The sequence below is a fragment of the Eriocheir sinensis genome, chromosome 37, assembly GCF_024679095.1.
Source record: "Eriocheir sinensis breed Jianghai 21 chromosome 37, ASM2467909v1, whole genome shotgun sequence".
NCBI lineage: Eukaryota > Metazoa > Arthropoda > Malacostraca > Decapoda > Varunidae > Eriocheir > Eriocheir sinensis.
Window position 1 is genome coordinate 12,686,571 of NC_066545.1, and position 22,500 is coordinate 12,709,070.

General features: G+C 38.7%; 2 protein-coding genes across 5 annotated transcripts in view; one reads left to right on the top strand and one right to left on the bottom strand.

Annotated features, from left to right (window-relative positions):
- LOC127008262 (adenosylhomocysteinase-like 1) overlaps nt 1-22,500 on the bottom strand; it is a 187,760-nt gene that overhangs the window by 136,212 nt on the left and 29,048 nt on the right. Inside the window, exon 2 of one of the 3 annotated variants that reach the window (XM_050880036.1) lies at nt 18,802-18,840. The exons of 1 other annotated variant lie outside the window; for it this stretch is intronic. In XM_050880036.1, coding sequence (XP_050735993.1) covers nt 18,802-18,840 — 39 coding nt within the window. Of the gene's footprint in view, nt 1-5,088; nt 5,811-18,801; nt 18,841-22,500 lie in introns of those variants that run through there. One more of the 3 variants, XM_050880035.1, reaches the window with a different exon arrangement.
- Nucleotides 1-22,500, top strand: part of LOC127008265 (required for excision 1-B domain-containing protein-like) — a 91,475-nt gene that overhangs the window by 25,606 nt on the left and 43,369 nt on the right. The window lies entirely within an intron of this gene.

The window sequence follows — 22,500 nt, forward strand, 5'->3', positions numbered from 1 at the left end:
TTCAAGCCCGTAACTTTTCATTTATTACATTATTTGCCTTTTTATTATTCTTCCAAAACAAATAAATTCTCTTCTCACCTGTTAAATCTAAACTTGACATCCATCCTCTCACACCTGATATTAACTTTACCTATAACATTCAAGCCCTTATTTTTTTCTTTTATTTCACATTTTATACATTTTTTCTCAAGTAATTTTTCACCTCTCTCTCTCTCTCTCTCTCTCTCTCCTCCAGTACTTTCACTTTTTTCCATTCTCTCTTTCCGTTTTTGCTTTCACGAACAATCTTTTCCTCCCTCTTTGTTTCTCTTGCATTCTTTTCCTCCAGTTTTATTTTTTCTCTCCACTTATTTATCACACTTCCACGCTCTCTATTGTACTCTCGTCACCTACTGTTCTGAGAGGAGGAGGAGGAGGAGGAGGAGGAGGAGGAGGAGGAGGAGGAGGAGCAGAGAAGAGTGGATCTACTGTAAGAAAATTAAAAACACGAATTGAATAGGTGGAGGACGAAGAAGAGGAAGAGGAGGAGGAGGAGGAGGAGGAGGAGGAGGAGGAGGAGGAGGAGGAGGAGATTAAACAAAAGATATAGATCAAGAACAAGAGATGAAAAGAAAGAAAGAAAGGAGAGGAGAGACGAAGAAGAGGAGAGAAGAGAGAGAGATGAGGAGAGGGAAGAAGGAGAAGAGGAAAGAAAGAGAGGAAAGAAGAAACACTTAATAAGGATGGAAGACAAAAAATATTATAAAATGCAATGATGATGATAATAATAATAATAAAAAAATGAAGAAATAAAAAAAAATCCTTGTAAAGCGAAATGGCAAAACAGTGTACGAAGTTAAAAAAAAAAGATGAAAAAAGAAGGATAAAAAATAAAGGTCTGGAGAGGAATAAAAAACGAAAGAAAAATAATTAAAAAGAGAAAAAGGAGAGAGGGAACGTTTTACGCTTATAGGAATTGTATCGTGGAAGTAAAAAAAATATGAAAAAAACGTAAAAGAAACACAAAAATAACGTAATAAAGGGAATGAGAAAGAGAAGGGTGATGAAAAAAATAGGAGAAAAAATATGAAAAAAATATGGAAAGAATATGAAAAAAATGAAAATAAAAAAATGAAAATAATAATAATAAGAAGAAGAAGTGAGGAAAAGAAGACGAAGTAAAGAAAGAAAAGGAGAAAATAATTAGGGATGAAAATAAAAAGAAAAAGATAATCAACAAAAAAAGGAAGCAACGACAGAAATAAAAAAATAAACAAAAGAGGTAATTAAAGAAACAAAAATAAAGGAAAGGTTAAAAAAAGAGAAAGAAAATAATATTGAAAAGAAACACAAACAACAACAACAACAACAACAACAACAACAACAACAACAACAGCTCTCCCTTAACACAAAAGATTCAGACAACAAAAAAGAAAACAAGAAAAAAAAGAAAAAGTTACGTGTCACTTTAGCCAGATTACACCTTCTTCTTTTTCTTCTTCTTCTTTTTCTTCTTCTTCTTCTTCTTCTTCTTCTTCCTCTTCTTCTTCTTCTTCCTCTCATTAATTATGGAAGAAGAAGAAAAGAAGTAGAAAAAGAAGAAGAAAAAGAAGGAGAAGAAGATGAACAAGAACAAGAAGAACAAAACAAGAAGGACGAGTAAAAGAAGAAAAAGAAGATGAAGAAGAAGAACAAGAAGAACAAAACAAGAAGAACGAGTAAAAGAAGAAGAAGAAGAAGAAGAAGAAGAAGAAGAAGAAGAAAGAGTAAAAGAAAAAGAAAAAGAAAAGGAAGAAGAAAAAAAGAAAAAGAGGAAGAAGAAGAAGAGTGGGGAGGGGAGAAATGGAGGAGGTGAGGAAACTGAGGAGACGAAAAAAAAAGACAAAATAAAAAATAAAAAATAAAAACATGAAAAAGAAAAATAACAAGAAGATAAGGATAAAAAAAAGTGGAGAAAAAACAAAACAAAAATAAAAGAAAATACGAAAACTTAAAACGGAGAAGAGAAATAAAATAAAAAAACAAGAAAATAATAAAATATGAATAAAAAAGACCAGAATAAGAAAAAAAAAAGAAAAACAATAGCCTTCACTACCCTGTTACATATTCGGTAATCCTCTCTTGCGTCAAATTAGTTCCTCTTTTCTTCATTTATTTCCCTCTTCTTTCTTTTTCCTATTTCTATTTTCCCTTTTTTTTCCCCTTCAAATGCATCCTCTCCTCATTTCTCTCACTTTTTCTCTCCTTCTCTCCTTCCTTCCGTTTCTTTCTTTCCTTCTCTTTCTTGTTCATCTTCTTATTTTCCTCATTCCCCCTTCAATAATTACAACTTTCTTTTTTTTCTATTCTTCATCCCTTTCTTTTCTTTTCCTCCTCTTCCTTCCGTTTCTTTCTTTCCTTCTTTCATTTTCCTGTTTCTATTTTCCCCTTTAATTTTTCTTCCTCTTCAATTATTATCAATCTTTTTTTCTAGTCTTCACCCCTTTCCTTTCTATTCCTCCTCTTCCTTCGTTTCTTTCTTTCCTTCTTTCCTTTTTCTATTTCTATTTTCCCCTTTCCTTCTTCTTCCTCTTCAATAATTACCATTTTCTTCTTTTTCTATTCTTCACCCCTTTCCTTTCTACTCCTCTTCCTTCGTTTCTTTCTTTCCTTCTTTCATTTTCCTTTTCCCAATTTTCCCTTTCATTTTTCTTCCCCTTCAAATTTTACAACCTCTCTATTTTTCCACCCATTTCCTTTTCTTTCTTTTCATCTTCCGCTTCCTCCTTTCTTTTTTCCTATTCCTATTGTTTTCCTTTTTTCCTTTCTTCCCATTCAAACATAACCCTTCCCTCTTTTCCTTTCTTCTTCTCTCCCTCTTTCCGTTTATTCATTTCTCTCCTTCTTCCTTTCACTTTTCTATTCCTATTTTCCAACTTTCTTCCCTTTTCAACGTTACTACGCGTGTATTTCTTCGCCCATTTCTTTTCCCTTTTCCTTCTCTTCTTCTTCAATTTCTTTCTTCCTTCATTCCCTTTTCTATTCACTTCCTTTCTATACCCTCCCCTTCTCCTTGCATTCTTTTAACTTCCATATCCCCCTCCTCCTCCTCCTCCTCCACCTCCACCTCCTCCACTCTTTTGCTGTCCTTACTTCTCACCTTTATCCTTCTCCCCCTTACCCCCCCTCCTCCACACACACACACACACACACACACACACACACACAGGACAGACACTTACGTACAAGCAACCAAATAAACGCACATAACTAAGTCTAAACACACACACACACACGTACATGGCTACTTAGAAACGCACATAAGTCGTTGGTATACACACAGGCAAATACGCACACACGGGAGACAGAAAAAAAACATTCAAGGACGTACACGGGTTCGATAATTAGACGTACACGAAAAGATAAAAAAAAACGTACACATAATCAATTCCACGCACACAGGCACAAAAACGATTATTACACGTACACGGACACGATTATTACACGTACACGGACCGATTATTACACGCACACGGGCCGGTCCAAACACGTACACGGGACATATCAAACGCACACACGGGTCGGAAAATTTGGGTATGTTCACTAGCGGGTATCGAACTGGTGTCCATACAAAACGCCGCGAGAGACACAGACACACGCACTCACACACGGCGACGTACACATGAAATGACGGCCGATGGAGAGGAGGAGGAGGAGGAGGAGGAGGAGGGGAAGGAGGAGTATTGTATCTCCACCTCTATTCCTCCACCAATACCGATTCTCCTCCCTTCACTCCTCCTCCTCTTCTTCCTCCTCTTCCTCCTCCTCCTCCTCCTCCTCTTTGTTTTAGTTTTCTCCAGTCAAGTAAAGACACCTGTATAAATAATTTCTCTCCATCTCTCCCTCCTTGCCTCCATCCCTCCTCCCTCCCTCCCTCTCTCTCTCTCTCTCTGATACCTCTTCAACACTTTCCCTTTCTCTATATCACACCCTAATTAATCTCTCTCTCTCTCTCTCTCTCTCTCTCGCGTGGGATGACTTCCAACATTCTATTATTAATCAACCTCCAGTTTTTGCTTCGTGTTCTTCTTTTTCTTCTTCTTTCACCTCTTTGTTGTTTTCATTTTTTCTTATTTTTCTCTATTATCTTTTCATTATTTTCATTCTTCTTCTTTATCCCTTTTTCGTGCATTTATATTTACAAACTTTAACTATTTACTTTTACTCTTTATTTTTCTTCATTTTCTTCTCCTTCATTCACTTTTTTATTGTTTTTATTTTCTTCTTCTTTCTCGCTCTTCATCTGTTCATCGTTTCTACTTCACCTCTTCCTCATTTTTATTATTGGGAGATTTTCATTTATTATTTTTATTTCCAAACTACTTTTTTTCTTCTTTTCCAGTATATCCTTCTCCTCCTCCTCCTCTTCCTTCTCCTCCTCTTCTTCTTCCTCCTCCTCCTCCTCCTCCTGCCCGTAGCGTTACTAATGTACGTACGTCACACGTAATGCAAAGGTCATGCAGACAGGTCCCCCGCCCCCCCCCTCTCTCTCTCTCTCTCTCTCTCTCTCTCTCTCTCTCTCTCTCTCTCTCTCTCTAGGATACAGTAGAGCAAGCATACAAAAAAGAGAGGAAGAGAGAAAGAGAGAAAGAAAGAAAGAAGGAAAAGAAAGCAAGAAGGGAAAACAAACAAAAAAAAAGGAAAACAGGAAAATATTTGAAGCGAAAAGAAAAAAAATATATATATAGAAAAATTAAGATGGTGTAACTGTGCTTCCTGTCTTACGTACGTACACACACACACACACACACACACACACACACACACACACACACACACACTCCCCTTCCCCACAACCTACCCAACCCCACATCCCTTCCCTTCCCTTCCCATCCCATCCCTTCCCTTCCCTACCCTCCCCATCCCTTCCCCTCCCTTCCCTTCCCTACCCTCCCCTTCCCATCCCATCCCTTCCCTCCCCTACCCTCCCCATCCCATCCCATCCCTTCCCTACCCTATCCTCACCTTCCCTTCCCTTCCCATCCCATCCCTTCCCCACCCTACCCTCCCCATCCCATCCCATCCCTTCCCCTCCCTTCCCTTCCCTCCCCTTCCCTTCCCTTTCCTTACCTTACTCAAATCCTCTCTGTCCTCCTTCCCTCCTCCTCCTCCTATTCCTCCTCCTGGCTTTGAAGAAGAGGAGGAAAAGGAGGGAAGAAGAGCCCCCCCGACGAGCCGACCGACAGACTGAGGGGAAAAAGTCGTCCCTTCCTCCTCTAGCAGGCTATCGGGGGTGTCGTCAATATACAGCAACGACCTCCTGTTCTTCCTCGTCTTCTTGAACTCGAGTCGTTTAATCATAGCGCGCGCCTCCAGGTTGCCGAAGTTTGCCCTCATACTGGTTTCCGGGGACTCGTTTTCTGTGTTGGCGTCGCGGTTTTCTTTGCTGCTGTGTTTAAGGGGAAGGTGCTCCATCGCGTAGGGGCCGAATTTATGGTAGTAGTTGAATTTGGTCTCCTTGCTGATTTGCCTGAGTATCTCCTCCTTGATGACGTTTTCCTTCTCGTCTGACTCGTTTTCTTCTTTTTCGTTTTCTACGTTGTTTTTATCACGTTTTTCTTTGTCTGTTTCGTCTTTTCCACTTTGTTTCTCCTTTTCCTTATTCACTTCATCCTTCTCCTGTGTTTCTTTTCCCTTGCTCTTGTCTTCCTTTCTGTCCACTCCTTCCTTCTCTTCCTCCTCCTCCTCCTCCTCCTCGGTCACTCGCAAGCTTCTGTAGCCTTCCATAACGTGTACGAGACGGGTTTGGTACAGAGGGTTTTAGTGTTTCAAGGAAGGGAGATCGAACTACTTACTGTCTGAGGTTCAACTTAAAGAGGAAACTAAACGAACTGATCTGAAAATACTGAAAATAAAAAGGAACTAAAGGTGAAATTATAGGAAACTTTCTATTGTGCTTTTTTTGGGGGGGGGTTAAATATTTCGGGTTAAAAAAGAAAAGAAAAAGAGGATATGAGCTAGAAATCGTGTAACTTTAGTATGCAAAAAAAAATATCACGTCTCTCTCTCTCTCTCTCTCTCTCTCTCTCTCTCTCTCTCTCTCTCTCTCGATGGGTTGGTTCGATCAATACAGTGATATCTCTCCTTACCTCTCACACACACACACACACACACACACACACACACACACGAGGTCATGTGCGTACAGCGGATGTGTAAGTAAGAGATACGAGGTACTTGTTGCAAATTAAAGTGTGTGTGTGTGTGTGTGTGTGTGTGTGTGTGTGTGTGTGTGTGTGTGGTTTCACAGAGAGAGAGAGAGAGAGAGAGAGAGAGAGAGAGAGAGAGAGAGAGAGAGAGAGAGAGAGAGAGAGAGAGAGAGAGAGAGAGAGAGAGAGAGAGAGAGACTGGACTGGGGCTGTTGCTGACACACACACACACACACACACACACACACACACTCGCTGACTTTCAAGACCACATTGGAATAGCGCTGACATCAGGGCTGACATCCTCATATCTCTCTCTCTGTAACACCCTATCATGCTGGCGCCCTTTCACTTTAGTTAATTCTATAAAATGATCTGATTTGTAAGTATGGGTTGCGTCACGTAAGAGAGAGAGAGAGAGAGAGAGAGAGAGAAAGGAAGATATATACGTAGAAAGAAAGGAGGGAAGAAAGAAAGGACACGATAAAGGATAAAATGAAGAAAAAAGAAAAAGAAAAGGAGAAAGAGAGAGAAAACGATGAGAAAATAAAGGAACTAAAAGAAAACAAGAAGAAACAAGCTAACGACAGAGAAAAAAAAAGATTTAAAGAAGCGGAAAAGAGAAAAGAAAGACAAAGAATGAAAAGAGAATAACAGTAGAAGAGAAAAAGAAAAGAAAAACAAGAAGAAAAGAAAGAGAAGAAGCATGGAGAGAGAGAGAGAGAGAGAGAGAGAGAGAGAGAGAGAAAGTCCATTACCATCCCTCCTTGAAGCAAACAAAAACAACTTTAAGTCGACCTTGAAAACATTGTTGTTATTATTATTATTATTATTATTATTATTATTATTATTATTTTCTCTCCTCTTTCGCTTGTTTGTTTGTTTTTGCTTTCGATATTGTTTAAAGAGGAAGGTGAGGCGTCTCTCTCTCTCTCTCTCCGTATCCTTCATTTGCATCAATAGTTTCTCTGTAACTCGTTAATGTATGCGCGTATGTATGTTTGTATGTATGTATGTATGTATCTATCAGCTTCCCAATCTATTTATCTATCTATTTATCTATTTACTGCATTCCTTGTTGCCTATTTTATCTATCATTTTTCTATCTATCTATCTAATCATATATCTATTTTTCTAACTTCATCCTTTATTCACTTACAATCTCAATCATTTTTATCTATCTATCTATCTATCTATGTAACCGTCTCCCTACCTACATATTTATCTATTTATGTAACCATCTATCAATCAATCAATCCAGTTCATCTTTCCTACTCTCTCTCTCTCTCTCTCTCTCTCTCTCTTATATCCTATCTCTTCCTCTCTGTCTATTTATCAACAAATCTATCAATCATTTTATCTATCTTCACTTTTATCTACTCTTCTGTCTGTCTGTCTATCTATCTTTATCTACTTCCCTCCCTCCTGTCCATCTGTCTATCAATGTATTTGTGTCCTTACCTAAGCCTCTCCCTCTATTCTATCTCTCTTTATCAACTCTCTCTCTCTCTCTATCTATCTATCTATCTATCTATCTATATTCTTCCCTCCGTTCTGTATCTATCCACCAGTCTACTATTCTCAGTCTTTATCTACTTCTCTATCTATCTATCTATCTATCTACCTATCTACCCCCTCCTTCTCTACCCATCTACCCATTTATCTCAATTCATCTCTCACGTGTCCCATATCAACACCACAAAAGGAAGGGGTCTCGCGTGTCACTATCCATCACCATCATCACCACCACCACCACCACCACCGTCATCACCATTACTGTCATCATTTTCCATCACCACCATCATCACCATCATCATTGTACTTTTACCCACGACTGTCACTTTTTGTTTGTTTGTTTGTTTGTTTACCATCATCACTATCATCGTCACTATCATCACTATCAGGACCTTAATTACCTAGGAAGTTAATCATCACTTTCATCACTTTCAATTTCCATCATTTTTTTAAGCGTATTCAGTGGGATTTTAATTAGGCGAGTTAGCCCTGTGTATATTGTCATTGTTGTTGTTGTTGTTGTTGTTTTCAGATTCTAATTAACTCATTATCTTCGCGTCTTTTTTTTTATTAATTTTCATCAGATAACATTTCCTTATTACTTAACTTTCTCTATTTTCTTTTTTTCCTTTTATTTTTCATCTTTTAATTTCTTCTCTCTTACTTTTCACGGTCATCTATCTTTTTCATTCATTTTCACTTTCATTTTCTTTCTTTTTCTCTTTCTTTTCTGCTTCCTTTTCACGTAACTTCCCATTTCATTTTCTTCTTCCTTTTCCTTTCATTTCATTCATTTCTTTTTTTTCTCTTTTTAAACTTTTCACACGTATTTTCATTTTCTTTAACCTTTAAAACCATACACTTCATTTTCTTCTCTTCTTAACTTTTTCCTTTTTTCTTTTAACTTTCTTTTTCTTCTTCTTTTATCTTTCTTTTTCTTTCTTCTTCCTTTCTTTCTCTAGACGTAAACAAACTAACGCGGTGTGTGTGCGTGTGTGTGTGTGTGTGTGTGTGTGTGTGTGTGTGTGTGTGTGTGTGTGTGTGTGTGTGTGTGTGTGACTCACGAGGGAGGCTGTGTGCACCTCCCTTGCTCTCCCGTGGGTGACTGCTCTCTCTCCCTCTCTCACTCTCTCCCTCTCTCTCTCACTCTCTCTCCCTGGCTCACGGATGAAGGGAGAGAGAGAGGGAGAGGGGGAGGAGGAGGTCAGTCAGCACGTGGATCTCTCTCTCTCTCTCTCTCTCTCTGATGATGTTTTATTATCATTTTTATTTTCATTATTATTATTTTTTTTAATTTTCATTTTTTTTCCTCTTTACTCGGACGATTTCATTTTCCTTTTAATTTTCCACTTCATATTCCTTCCTCCTCCTCCTCCTCCTCCTCTTACCTCCTCCTCCTCCTCTTACCTCCTCCTCCTCCTCCTCCTCTTTCAGTCCCTCTTATCTTCATTTTTCCTCTTCATACCTTCCCCTTTTACCTTCCTCCTCCTCCTCCTCCTCCTCCTCCTCCTCCTCCTCCTCCTCCTCTCAGTTTTTTTTTTTTTTAACCTTCATGCACCTGCTTTTCCTTCCTCCTCCTCCTCCTCCTCCCTTCCTCCTCCCTCCCTTCCTTAATCCCTGCCATGTTTTCTCTCCTCCTCCTCCTCCTCCTCCTCCTCCTCCTCCTCTCTATTCCTGCCTATCTCCCTTCCTTCTTTTTTCCCCCTACGCATCTTGTCTTTCCTCCTTTCCTCTCCTCTCTTCTTTCACTCCTACGCTTCTTCCTTATCATATCCTTCCCTTCTCCCTCTCTCTCCCTCCCTCCCTCTCTTATCTCTCCCTCTCATGTTCCTCTCTCGTTCACTAACCTTATTTCCTTCCCATTTTTAGCTCTTTTCTGATTTTCTTTTTTAAATTTCTTTTTATTCATTTTCTGGTATTTTTTTCTCCGTTTCTTCATTTCTTTTTTCTCTCCTTCCTTCATTCATTCATTCATTTTCTTTTCTTTTTTTTCTTCTTCCTTCAATCCTTCCTTCCTTCCTTCCTGCCTCTCACTTTCATTCTTTTTCTTTTTGCATTTTTTTCCTTCCTTCGTTCCTTAATTTCTCTCATTTTTTTCATTTTCTTTTTTTTTCTTTTTCCTTCCTTCAATCCTTCCTTCCTTCCTTCCTCTCATTCTTTAATTCTTTTTCTTTTAGTCTTTTCTCCTTCCTTCAATTCTTCGTTTTCTCTCTTCCTCGCTTTCTCACATTTTTCCTTTCTTCCTTCCTTCCATCCAATCTTCGTCACTTCCCGTTTTTCTTCTTTTTATCTATTTCCTAATTCGTCCATCAGCATTTTTTTTTCCTTCTTGTTAATTCAGTTTCTCTCTCTCTCTCTCTCTCTCTCTCTCTCTTCTTTCTCTCTTTCTTTCTATCATTCCTTTCTTCCCACATCACCATGACAACCTCTCCTCCTCCTCCTCCTCCTCCTCCTCTTTCCAATCCACGTTTATCCGTTTCCCTATCCTTTAATCATGTCTTTTATACCTGTTTTCTTGTCCTCTATTTCCTGTATTTTCTTTTTCTTTCTTTTTTTCTTATTTTTTTATGATTTCCTTTCTTTTCTTATTTTTTTTTCTTTTTCCTTTTTTTTCATTAGTGACAATTTTAACATGATTTTTCTACCCATTTTTTTTTCTATTTCTTTTTTGCTTCTATTATTTCCTCTCTTTCTTGTTTCTTTAATCATTTTTCGAACTTTTCTTCAGTATTTCCTTCCTTTTCCTTCTTTCTTCCTTTCTGCTGCTTCCTCCTTTTTATTAGTTTTCTTATTTTCTTCCTTTCTTCCTTCGATTTTCAGTTCCAAATTTTCCTTCACTATTTTCTTCGTTTCCTCCTTCCTTCCTCCATTTTCATCCCTTTTTTCCCTTTCACTCTTCATTACTTTTAATCACCCCCATGGACAGGGACACACACACACACACACACACACACACACACACACGTATACACACACAAATCCAACAGGTGTGTGTGCGTGTGTGCGTCCCTTACCTTTAATCAACTGCCGTGTGCGTGTGCGTGTGCGTGTGTGTGTGTGTGTGTGTGTGTGTGTTAAGAAGAAGAAGAAGATGAAGAAGATGAAGATGAAGAAGAAGAAGAACAAGAAGAAGTACAATATTTGGCTAACTTAACCATCTATTTCAGCAACAACTACCATACAAAAACGACCAAAATATATACATAATGTCCAATCGTATTTGCCACACATAGTTGCTCCGAAATTACGATCATGTTCCTGTTTAATAGCGGTGATAGGTTAGGAGGCGTTAGGTCGAGTCAAGGTCCTTTTTCATTAATGGATCCGGGAGTGACTGGAGGCGGCCAAGTGGTGTGCTTTGTAGAGTAAGGCTTTCATTCTCCTTCCCTCCTCCTCTCCCTCCTTCCTCCACTTTTTCTCTCACTTTCCTCCTCCCACTCATGTTTTCTTTACTTCTCTCCCTATCTCTCTTCCTCCTTTTTTCCTCTTTCCTCCACTCACAATTTTTTTCTTCTCTCCGTCTCCTCTTTCCCATCCCTCCCCTTCTTCTCCCCACCTACTCTTCTCCCTTATCTTTCCTCCCTTCTCTATCTCCCTCCCTTTCCCTTCTTCTTTCTATCTACACACCCTTAGTTCTCCTCACTCCCTTCTCCTTTATCTCTTCTTCTCTCTTCTTCACTTCTCTTCTTATTCTGTTCACATACACACATATTTGATAAGGCCTTCGTGGAGGTTGTTGTGGGTTCCGCCATGGGTAGTTTTATGAGCCTAGTGATAGTTTGACAAGGATTCTGCACCATGAACGCGATAAACACAATTTCTTCATCTTTTTTTTATTATTATTATCATCACATTTCTTTTCTTCCATCCTCATTAAGTGTTTCTCTTTCCACAGCATTGAAGTTTTGTAAGTGATGTTTCTCTGTTGTTTAAGACGCTGATTATTCATTGGTGGTTAAGGTAATTTTTTTTAAGCCGTGGGGGAGATATTTTGAGGCTTCACTTGGACTTACTGCCTTTTGTGTCCTCTAGTCTAACGCTTTACTGGTTGTTTTGGGTGAATGAAACTTAATGAATCTCCACGTGGAAAAATGAATAAAAGAAAAGAAATAGACGTGATGTTTTAGCCAGAAATTTAATAGTCGGTGTCACTGTGAAATAATAGGCTGAAACTCAGGTCAGCAAAATGTTTACCGATGAAGACAATTGCGAAAACAACAACAACCACAACAACAACAACAACAACAACAATAACAACAACAGCAACAAGAACAACAACAAGAACAACAACAACATGAACAACAACAACAACATCAAGAAAAAGAAGAAGAAAGAACAACAAAAATAACAAGAAGTAAAGAAGAAAGGAAGAAAAAGAACAAAAACAAGAAGAACAAGAAGAAAAGAAGAAGCAGACAAAAAAAATAAACGTAAAAGAAGAAGATGAAGAAGAACAAGAACAAGAACAAGAAGAACAAGAAGAAGAATAACAAGAACAAGAAGAACAAGAACAAGAAAAAAAACAAGAAGAAAAAAGATAAACAACAACAACAAGCAACCCCGAATAACTAATGATTGACTGAAACCAAAAAAATAAAAAACAAGATGAGGAAAAAGAGTAAAAAATAAAAAAAATAAAAAATAAACAAACTAGAATTTTAATGGAGATTTTTGGGAATCATTAAAAGGACCCTTCACAAAAAAAATAACAGCATCATCAAGTGAGCGAAGCAATGTGGTAAGGCGATTAAGCGAACGATGAATTGTGGAAAGGGAAGAGGCGGAGGACGAAACATTATGAAAAGTGGGAGAAAAGAGAGAGAAAAGAGAGAGAGAGAGAGAGAGAGAGAGAGAGAGAGAGAGAGAGAGAGAGAGAGAGAGATTGTAGTCTGTAAGTACTTTTCCTTCCTCCCTTTCTTTCCTCTCTCCACCTCTTTCCCTATCTTTTTCCCTCCCTCTTTCTTTCCCCTCCATCTCTTTTTCCCTCCCTTCTCCCTTCCTTTTTTCTCTCTCCCCTCCATTTCTTCTTCTCTCCATCTCTTCCCAATCTTTTTCCCTCCCTTTTCCCTTCCTTTTTTCTCTACCCTCCATCTCTTCTTCTCTCCATCTCTTCCCAATCTTTTTCCCTCCCTTTTTCTGTCCCTTCTTTCCTTCTCTCCTTTTCCTCCTTTTCTTCTTTATCTCTATTCCTCTCTCCTTTCTCCTCTGTCTCTTTTTCTCCCTTTTCCCTCCCTCTTTCTTTCCCTTCTATCTTTTCCCAATCTTTTCACCTCCCTTTTTCTGTCCCTTTCTTTCTCTCCTTTTCCTCCTTTTCTTCTTTATCTCTATTCCTCTCTCCTTTCTCCCTTTCTTCTCTGTCTCTTTTTCTCTCTTTTCCCTTCCTCTTATTCTCCTCTTTTCCTCTCCCTATCTTTCTCCCCGTCTCCATCTTTCCCCTTCTTCTTCTCCCATTCATATTTTCTTCCTATCTTTATCCCATTACTTATCTCCCGTTCTTCTTCCTTTCTTCTTCTTCTTCTTCTTCTTCTTCTTCTTCTTCTTCTTCTTCCTCTTCCTATCCATATTCCCCTTTTAATCCTCCTCCCCCTCCCCCTTCTTCTTTTGTCCCTTTTATTATTACCTCCTCCTCTTCCTCTTCCACCTCCTCCTCCTCCTCCTCCTCCTCCTCCTCCTCCTCCTCCTCCTCCTCCTCCTCCTCCTCCTTCATCCCTCCACTTCTTACTCTTGTCCTCCCCTTAAAGTTCCTCTCTCCTCTCCTCCCCTTCCCCTTCCCTCACCTCCCCTTCCTCCCCTCCCCCCCTTCTTATCTGACATTGTTTTACTCATTGATCGGACATGCCACAAAGACTGCAACACAAGGAGGGGGGGGAGAGGGGGGGAGGGTTTACGCAACACACACATACGTACGCACAAACACAGGTATAACAGGTGACAGCGACTAGGAGTCAGGTAACACAACAACACACAACACATTGGTAAAGTAACACGTGTAGAAATTATGCAACATACGCAACACACAAATACAGGTACAGCAACACAAACAGGTAAGACATATAGGTAACACAAGGCTTCACACAGGTATATTAGAGGTAATTAAGAAACACATACAGGTAATGAGTGTAACGGTGCCGCAACACAAAAGTCATCATCATCATCATCATCATCAAGCAATACAAAGGTTAGCAACACACACGTCCCGGAAAGAAAAACACCCCCTGGAATAATACACGTTAATTAACCGCCATAAAAAATTAAAACAGGGAAAGCAACACATTACGATATAACACAAGAATTCAACTCAATGCAACCCAACACAATCCTACTTTTTACAACCTTAATTTACCCAACCTAACCTAACCAAACCAAATCTGATCTAACCTAACCTAACCTAACCTAACCTAACCTATCCAAACTAAATCTGATCTTGCCTTGCCTTACCTAACCTAACCTAACCTAACCTAACCAAACCAAATCTGATCTCGCCTTACCTAACCTAACCTAAACTAACCTAACCAAACCAAATCTGATCTCGCCTTACCTAACCTAACCTAACCTAACCTAACCTAACCAAACCAAATCTGATACTGCCTTACCCAGCCTAGCCTAACCTAACCTAACCTAACCAAACCAAACCAAATCTGATCTTGCCTTACCCAGCCTAGCCTAACCTAACCTAACCTAACCAAACCAAACCAAATCTGATCTTGCCTTACCCAGCCTAGCCTAACCTAACCAAACCAAATCTGATCTCGCCTTACCTAACCTAACCTAGCCTAACCTAACCAAACTAAATCTGATCTTGCCTTACCCAGCCTAACCTAGCCTAACCTATCCAATCTTAATTTACAGAGCCAATCTACCTTCACCAACACAATCTTGCTCTGTACAAACTCAATCCTGTTTTACCCAACCCAACCAATCCAACCCAACACAATCCAACCTAACCTTAACCTAACCTAACCTTACTTAACCCAGTCTAAATTTACTAACCCAATCTACCTTCACCAACACAATCTTGCTTAGTACCAACCCAATCCTGTTTTACCCAACCCAACCCAATCCAACCCAACACAATCCAGCCAAACCTTAACCTAACCTTACCCAAACCAACTCAACCTAACCTAACTAAACCAAACCTTAACCTAACTCAACCTAACCTAACTTAGCCCAACCCAACCCAACCTAACCTAACCCAATCCATCATAACCTAACCTAACTAAACTCAACCTAACTCAACCCAGCCTAACCTAGCCCAACCGAACCCAACCTAACATTACATAACCAAACCTAAACTAACCTAACTAAACTCAACCTCAACCTAACTCAACCTAACCTAACCTAGCCCAACCCAACCGAACTTAACATAACATAAACCAACCTAACCTAACCTAACTTAACCTAATCTAACCTCACCCCACCCCATCTAACCCAACCTAACCCAACCCAAATCTACTCAAAACAAACCCAGTCGAACCAAACCTAATAAATCATAACACAACCTAACCTAACCTAACCTAACCAGACCCAAACCCAACCTAACCTAACAACACCAGACAACACAACACTACTCAAAGGTGCCGATGATGCAACACAAGAGGAAATCAATGGCATAGAAGAATCAATACCACGGTAGAGAAAGAAAAAAACACCTCAGAATCGATAATCACAGGTAGAGAGAGAGAGAGAGAGAGAGAGAGAGAGAGAGAGAGAGAGAGAGAATAAAGAAAGATAAGAAACGAAAGTAAAGGAAAAGAAATAAGAGGAAAAAGAAAAGACAAAGAAAAAAGGAGAAAGGAGGAGAAAAAAGTAAAAATATAAAAAGGAAGGAAGGTAGGGAGGATGAGAAGAAAAAAAAGAAAGAATGAAAGAAAGGCGTGAGAATGAAAAAACAAAACAAAAAAGAAGATAAGAAGGATGGAGAGAAAGAAAGGAGAATAAGAAAGGAGAAAAACAAACAAACACAAGGAGATTGAGAAAAAGAAAACATGAAAAACAATAAAGAAAAAGTTAAAGAAAAAGGGAAAAAATGAAGATAAGAGAGAGAGAGAGAGAGAGAGAGAGAGAGAGAGAGAGAGAGAGAGAGAGAGAGAGAGAGAGAGAGAGAGAGAGAGAGAGAGAGAGAGAGAGATCAAAACACCCCATTAACTTACCCAACATTTCCATCGCACAAAAACCACCCCTACCACCCCCCACCACCACCACCCCAGCCCACCCCTTAAAAAAAATAAAAAAATAAAAATAAAAAAAAAAAGGAAAAACACAGCCCCTCCTCCTCCCTCAAAACACGTCACCTCGAATGTTTGTTTCCTCACCGCCTTTGTCGCCTCTAATTACCCTCCCTTAATCTGTTTACACGTTCAGACATGTTTTCCTTTCCGGGCCTCAGATGACACGTGTGAGATTATTAACCATCCTCGCGCGGGAAGGATCATTAGAAGGTGATAATTATAGAGCAATTAGACGATTTAAAGAGGTAGTTATCACCCTCACCAGCTGCTGCGTGGAGAAAAGGTTAAACAGAAAAGAGGGAAAGGAAAGAAAGGTACAGATGAAGTCTTTAAACGTGAAACCTGATGGCGTGCAAGCTTATTTATTACTTCACGAATCCTCCTTAATTACTGGGAGATTGATTACAGGTAGATAAATGGATAAATCAAAGATAGATTAGATGGATTACAGGTTATAGATAATTACAGTTAGATATTTGAGTAGCGGACTTTTTGAGTAGCGGGCTTTTTTGAGTAGCGAGCTTTTTGAGTAGCGGGCTTTTTTGAGTAGCGAGCTTTTTGAGTAGCGAGCTTTTTGAGTAGCGAGCTTTTTGAGTAGCGAGCTTTTTTGAGTAGCGAGCTTTTTGAGTAGCGAGCTTTTTGAGTAGCGAGCTTTTTGAGTAGCGAACTTTTTGAGTAGCGAGCTTTTTGAGGAGCGGGTTTTTTGAGTAGCGAACTTTTTGAGTAGCGAGCTTTTTGAGTACGGGCTTTTTTTTTCATTATTATTTCCTTTTTTTTTTGCCCTTGAAATGTTTCCTTTACTGTAAAAAAAAACATATAGATTGAAAATAGATCAATTACGGATAGACAGCAGGTTAGGGAGGCGGTGGTTGAGTGGTCAGCGTGCGGGATGGGTGTATACTGGAGGACCCGAGTTCGAGTCCCGCCCGGCGTTACAAGCTGACAAGTTGCAATCATCGCTGAGTGGCTTAAAACTACCAACATGCTGCCGTAACGACCACCTATCAACCCGGACTCTAGCGGGCCCCATTAAGATAGCCTGCAGGTGCGAGAGGCAGAACGTGAAAAAAAATAATAATAATAAATAAACAATGGTAAAAAGACACATGGTAACACAAGGCTTCACACAGGTAAGAGGTAATTAAAAAACACATACAGGCATGAGTGTAACAGTGGCGCAACACAAAAAAATCATCATCATTATCAGCATCAGCAAGACACATGTCCCGGAAAGAAAAATCTGTCTGGAATAATACAACACTGAAAATAGATAGATTACAGGTTACATGTATATTACAGGTAGATACTAGATAGATAGATGGATAGAATGAAATCACGTAAGGTCGATATTCTCAAACGCTTCCATCTCCCACATCCACTATTTCCAAAGACAGAAAAGGGAGATGAATCAAGTTCTCGCGAGTGGGAGTTTTTTTTCAGGTTCATGGTAATACAGAAGCTTTGTCAAACTACCACCAGGGTCATAAAACTACCCACCACTCCTTAACCTAACCTTACCCAAACCAACTCAACCTAACCTAACTAAACCAAACCTTAACCTAACTCAACCTAACCTAACCTAGCCCAACCCAACCCAACCTAACCTAACCTAACCCAATCCATCATAACCTAACCTAACTAAACTCAACCTAACTCAGCCCAGCCTAACCTAGCCCAACCGAACCTAACCTAACATAACCAAACCTAAGCTAATCTAACTAAACTCAACCTCAACCTAACTCAACCTGACCTAACCTAGCCCAACCCAACCCAACCCAACCTAACCTAACCTAACTAAACTCAACCTAACCCAGCCCAGCCTAACCTAAGCCTTGTCGAATGTGTGTCCTTGGGCGCCGAAACGCTTAAGACTATGGCCCTATTAACTGTTGATAGCTGTATATTCCCATCGGACGGTTTAAGAGAGGCGATAATGACCCTTGCAGCTGTGGTCACTTAAGTCTTTCAGTGTCCATTATGTCAAGAACCGCGAACACAATTGGAGGGTATATTAGAACCTGGAAGAAAGGAGGGTAAAAAAGAAAATAAACAGGGAAAAAACACAAGGATGAACAGGAACCAGGAAGAGAGACGAGGAGGAAGAAAGAGGACGAGGGAGAAAAGGAAATGAAACAATGTAGAAATAAGAACGATAACAAGAAAAGAAAGGAGAGGAAAAGAGGAAGAAATCTATAATGGAGGGATGAAGAAGATACAAGAAAAGAGATGAGGATGAGGAAAAAGGACAAGGGAAAAAGAGAAAGAAAACAATGTGGAAAAAAAACAATAAGAAGCAGAAAAGAACGAAAAATAAAGTAATAATAATAATAATAATAATAATAATAACAATAATAACAACTACAACAACGCCATGGCACAAGTTAAGCACATCAGCAAAAACACAAAACAAACAAACAAACAAACAAACAAACAAACAAGCATAACAAACACGATAAGAAACAATAAAAAAATAAACAAAACACTGAATAATAAAACACACAAACAACGCCACAACAAACAAACTACTCTACAAAACACGATAGAAACACGATCCTCACTATAATGACACACACACACACACACACACACACACTATCCTCTCTACCCACACGCAAATCACTAATCATTATCTAACTTTCACACACACACACACACACACACACACACACACACACACACACACACACACACACACACACACACACAAGCCCCCCACACACGCTCACATAGAAAAAAAAACACACATACGCCTTCCCATACACACAAAACTCTACGCACACACACCTACAGTTTCACCTACCCCTCTCCCCCAACACACCACACCCACATACCAACACACACACGTACACAGCCCTACAGGTCCACACAGGTACTACACACACCTGACTCACCTGGTACACAGAATCGCTCCAGGAGGGCTCCCCATGATGCTTGAGGGAGAGAACACACGAGTTACTCTCACGAAGGTATGGGGAGAGGGAGGGAGAGGGAGGGAGAGAGAAAGTGATGAAGGAGAGAGGAACAGAGGAAAGGGGATGGAGAGGGGAAGAGAATGTATGGGGAGAGGGAGGGAGAGGGAGGGAGAGAAAGAAAGTGATGAAGGAGAGAGAGGAACAGAGGAAAGGGGTTGGAGAGGGGAAGAGAACGGAGAAAAGGAGGGAGGGGAGAGAACGTACAAGGGAAAGGAAGACAGTAAGGGAATGAGGAAGAGGAAAAGAAGAAAACGACTAAGATGCAGAGAGAAAGGGAGAAAGAGGAGGAGGAGGTGATGAAGAGAAAGAGTAAGAACAAGAGATAAAGAGACAGGAATGAGAGGAAAGAGAGATAAGGGGAAACATAAATAAAAGGAAACAGGGATGAAGGGAAAATGGGAGAAAGAAAACAAGGGGAAGGGAGGAAGATCAGATGTGTGAGAGGTCATAAGAAACAGTAGATAAAGATAAGGGAAAGAAAGAAAGGGAGGAGAAAATAAAGAGAATGGAAGAAGAGGGGGAGTAAACATGAGTGAGGCTGGGAGAGGAGTGGAGACAGGGTGAGGGGAGGTGGGGAAGGGAGGGAGGGGAGGGGAGGATGGGAGAGAGAAAACCAGCCTGCATCAAGGGGTGGCTTAGGTAAATGTGCCGCTCATATTAATGGTGTTAAAAATAGCAGCGATGCGTAATGGTAGAAGCACAAAACACGACGCATTAATGGTGATAATAACAATAGTAATACTAATAAGAGTAATAATAATGATAATAAAGGAGATAATTAATGAATGCACTCACTCTTCGGATCCAATAATAATAATAACAATAATGATAATAATTACGATGGCAGAGGGAGAGAAAGAATAAAGATAGAAAGAAAGAAGGAAGGAAATAATGCTAGAAATTAAGACAGAGAAAGAAAGGAAAAGAAAGAAACAGGGAAAGAATGATAGAAAAACAAAAAAAAAAGAGAAAAGGAAAGAAAGAATGTTAGAAATAAAAACAGAGAAAGAAAGAAAGAAGAAAAGAGGGAAAGAAAAATAGAAATAAACAAAAAAAAGAAAAAAGAGAGAAAAGGAAAGAATGCTAGAAATATAGACAGAGAAAGAAAGGAAGAGAAAGAAAGAAAAAAGGAGGAAAAGAATGATAGGAATAAACAAAAGAAATAAGAAGAGAGAGAGAGAGAGAGAGAGAGAGAGAGAGAGAGAGAGAGAGAGAGAGAGAGAGAGAGAGAATGCCACAAACAGCAATCATTACGTTACTCTATAAAACTGACTGCTACTTACTACACACCGAAACAAACACACAAACATACACACGCACAAACAAACAGGCAATCACAAACAAACAAACAAACAAACAAACAAGCACAGAGCAAACAACACCCGTGCGAGAACTTTTATTATTTTTTTTATTTTCAAACAAGACAAAAAAAACAAAAAAAAACAAGGAACAGTGAACGCTTGTCTTTATCACTATACCAAAACAAACACCGATGAGAGAGAGAGAGAGAGAGAGAGAGAGAGAGAGAGAGAAAGGCTAACAACATCGAATTCCAACACACATACTTTACCCAACGTCCAGTAATAATAATAATAATAATAATAATAATAATAATAATAATAATAATAATAATAGATGAACAAAGGATACACACACACACACACACACACACACACACACAATGGTAAAAAAAAAACACGAATTAAAGGAAAAAAACAAATCGATATCTGGTGAATGACAAAAAGAGGAACAAACAAACAAACAAACACACGCCGGAAAAATAAATAAAAATCAATAAACAAAATAAATAAACATAAAAGTCAGAGGAACCAAAAAGACGCTGACAAAAGATAATAAAATACGGATAACAGAAAAACAACGAACCAAAAAGAAAACGGAAGAAAAGAAAACGGGACACAAACAAAAAAAATAACAAAAAAAATAACAGAAAATGACAAAACAAAAAATAACAGAAAAATAACTGAAAAAATAAGAGGAAAATAACAGGAAAATAACAGAACGAAAAAAACAGAAAACGAAAATAAAAAAAATACTAAATTGACAAAAAAAGAAGGAAACACAAGGGACAAAAAAACAATAAAGAAGAAAAAAATTAAAAACAAACAAAAAACAACAAAAACAAAAGTTATAGTTATATCGTTACGTGATCAACCCGATTAAAATATAAAGGTAATTCAAAACGACAGAGAGAGAGAGAGAGAGTAATTAATCTTTCTCTCTCTCTCTCTCAAAGGTCATATTTGTCTACATAAGGCCAAAAGGTCATCATTAGAAAAAGAAATTAGGTTAACGAGAGAGAGAGAGAGAGAGAGAGAGAGAGAGAGAGAGAGAGAGAGAGAGAGAGAGAGAGAATACACAGCCAGGTAATTAGTATTGATCAACAGGCAGGTCGGCATCCCCTTAGTAATAATGATAATAATAATAATAATAATAATAATAATAATAATAATAATAATAATAATAATAATAATAATAATAACAATAATAAAAATAATAATAATAATAATAATAATAATAATGAGAAACGTATATCAAAGTAAACGTAACTTACTTAAATGATGATAAATGCATTCACTACACCACCATCGTCACCACCACCACCAAAGTCATCACCACTTCATCACAACTCATCACCACTTCTACCAAACACCACCACCACCACAACCATCATACACAGACATCAACACCACCAGTCATCACCACCTCAACTTCATCACCATCAAAACATATCACCAAAACAAACACCAGTCATTTCAACATTTATCTTCACAATCATCACCACCACCATCATCATCATCATCATCACCACCACCACCACTACCAGGGTCACACTTACACACTCGCGTCACAGCTGTTCCGGGGGTCACCTGAATGGACCTTACCTGTGGAAGAGAAGGAACACTAATTAGTATACAGGTAACACACAGGTTGGGCAGGTAGAAAGGTAATTATGAGAGAGAGAGAGAGAGAGAGAGAGAGAGAGAGAGAGAGAGAGAGAGAGAGAGAGAGAGAGAGAGAGAGAAAGGGAAAAAAGTAAAGAGAAGAAGAAAATAAGGGAATAGAAGAGAAGAGAAAAAGAGAAAGAAAAGAAGAAGAAAGAAAGGAGTAGATGGGAGTAAACATGAATGGATTTACACACACACACACACACACACACACACACACACACACAAACACACACACACACACACACACGCTACTGGACTAATTTCACGACACTTTCATTTACATTCATCATTTTCATTCTCTCTCTTGCCAATGCATAAATTAAACAAACAAACAAACAAACAAACAATAAATGAATGAACTAATGAACAGAGTAACAAATGAGTGAGTGAATGAATGAGTGATTTTTGCATGAATGACAAAAACAACTAAATCATAAAGTTGTTAAATAAGACAATAAAAAAAGGAAAGAAAATAAAGAAATAACATAATGGAAAATAAAATAAAAATACTTCCTGGAAATAAACGTAAGAAAAAAAAAAGGGAAATAAAAGTTGATTAAAAAAAACGTAAACACAAAAATTATCGAAAAAAATGAGATAACCAATAAAAAAAAGATAAATAAATAAAGAAAGAAAGAAAGAAAGAAAA